Source organism: Poecilia latipinna, unplaced genomic scaffold (assembly GCF_001443285.1).
Source record: "Poecilia latipinna isolate Pla-1442-1.1 unplaced genomic scaffold, P_latipinna-1.0 Scaffold757, whole genome shotgun sequence".
Lineage (NCBI taxonomy): Eukaryota > Metazoa > Chordata > Actinopteri > Cyprinodontiformes > Poeciliidae > Poecilia > Poecilia latipinna.
In genome coordinates this window covers 214588-216598 of record NW_015113373.1, presented here as the reverse complement: position 1 = coordinate 216598, position 2011 = coordinate 214588, and the positions used below count along the sequence as shown (strand labels likewise).

The window sequence follows — 2011 nt, the reverse complement described above, 5'->3', positions numbered from 1 at the left end:
TTTAAGTAAGGCCGATAATTTTTTTGTGACAGAAAAATAAAAACCCCCCCAAAAGTTTGCCTTCCCCCCCCCCCCGTGGTGTCAGTGTCAACTTTATTTTTACAGAAATGTTCACCACTTTATGCTCATTTATGATACAAATGGTCATGACCAGTGGTAATCTTTTCACCTGACCTCTTTCCAGGAAACCCGTTCCGACAACGCTCAAAGCAGGCAGCCTCCGAACTCACATAAGCCGCTGTCAAGTGTGCATGAAGAGGACATTCACTTAAAACCAGAGGCCTTCCTTCATCTTAAGACATGGACAAAAAAAAAAAAAAAAAAAAAAACGCATCGACTTCCTCAACTTAGCTTTACTTCCTGTTCTGATGGTGCTATTTCCCTGTGTATCATGTGTGAATGGAGAGGAACAAGAGACGCGAGTCGCAAAACATCCAGCGACTGAACTTTATAAAGCAAACACAGACCCTGGGGCTTTTTGAAATCTTTTTTTTTTTTTTTTTGCTCCTAGAAGCAACACACAGCGTGTTTCTAAAGAATGGCGCCCGGTTTACCACTGCACTGAGTTGAAACCCCCTTAAAAAGGTTAACTGGTGTTCATCTTTCAAAGGGCTGTTTGTGTAAGACAGGTGCTATTGAGTTGTAATTGTCTGCCTTTCATTTCCCCCCCGCCCCTTTTAATTTTCCGTCTCTTCCAGTGCCACACAATTCAAGCATGTAACCACACAATCATATATCTTTTCACACGTTATAAGTCGTTTAAATCTACTAATGTTGAAAAACTTACCACTGCTTACACGACTGTCACTTCTCAAAACCACCTCAAACGTTGCAGACACCAATTCCTCTGTTGTAAATACAATGCATTCCTGTATACCACCGTTGAACATACTCTCCTCAGGTTATTTCTCTACCAGTTTGTGTGTCATTTAAGCCCATTTTTTTTTTTATTTATAAGATTTATAAAATTATGTTGGTTGTTTATCTGAAATTCAGTGTATTCCAGATTAATGTTTCTTTGTTTAACAGCCATATTAACATAGAAAAAAAACAGCACTGAAGTTGCATTGAAAGGTTGAATGTTTGCGTGTGTGGGAGTGCGTGCGTGAGTGTACATACGTTATGTGAGTGAATCTGAATGGATTAGGAATTATGTGTGTGTTTTAATGGGTTTTTTTTCATATACTATTGTTGCACACCCTTCTTGTTGCTTTATCTAAAATAAATGAACAAAAAAACAAACTATGAAGAGGAGAGTTTTCCTCAGTTTTTGGGCTTTAAAGTAGACTGTGTGTGGCAGCAGGTGGCCACGCTTTTTTCTGTTGTTGGTCATAAACAAATATGTGATGGCGAGTTACAGTATTTCAAAAATAATATGGTTATTAAATGCAAAAAAGGAAACATTTGTTAGATTGTTTCACTGCATATATATTTAAATGTCATATTTATGTTAATTTTGATTATTTTGGCTTACAAAAAAAAAAACAAAAAACTAAGTTTGTTCCAGAGAAACTTTTAACCTTCCATAAAACCTATAAACAAAACATAGAGGTGAGCCTCATCCCTGTACTATTCAGTACGCACACCTTTGGCACATGTTGCATTTTAAGCATAGACACAGATTATTTTCTTTATATATCAGCTTGGTGAAAACTTTGACACAAGCTAAATGTCAAAATATTAGTTACTGCATCAGAAAAACCCCCAATAAAGTACAAACAGGACTTGCAGCACTTGCAAACATTCAGTAAACATTTTTAGCCCATCTCATATTGTGTCACTACTGTAGTAAAATTATTTGAACAATATAATGAACAGTTTCTAAGTATATATGTGTGTGTGTTTTTTCTGCCCTCTTTGAACTGTTTTAATGTGCAAAAGCTGAAACGCTACAGGCTAAAGCCACAAGAGGGCGCCACCAACTCATTTTGTTTGGAAGTTGCTCCAGTTTCTCCAACTGGATGATTCAGCTGTGTGTTTGTGTTCTCCTTTAAATATGACATATTAATTC

The 2011-nt window shown here is 36.7% G+C and overlaps 1 protein-coding gene across 1 annotated transcript in view; it reads left to right on the top strand.

Annotated features, from left to right (window-relative positions):
• Positions 1-1245, top strand: part of col4a1 (collagen, type IV, alpha 1) — a 51192-nt gene extending 49947 nt beyond the window's left edge. The window contains exon 52 of the mRNA XM_015045964.1: positions 185-1245. Within this exon, the coding sequence (XP_014901450.1) occupies positions 185-272 (88 nt within the window). The 3' untranslated portion in view covers positions 273-1245. The remainder of the gene's footprint in view (positions 1-184) is intronic.
• The last annotated feature ends 766 nt before the right edge of the window (positions 1246-2011 follow it).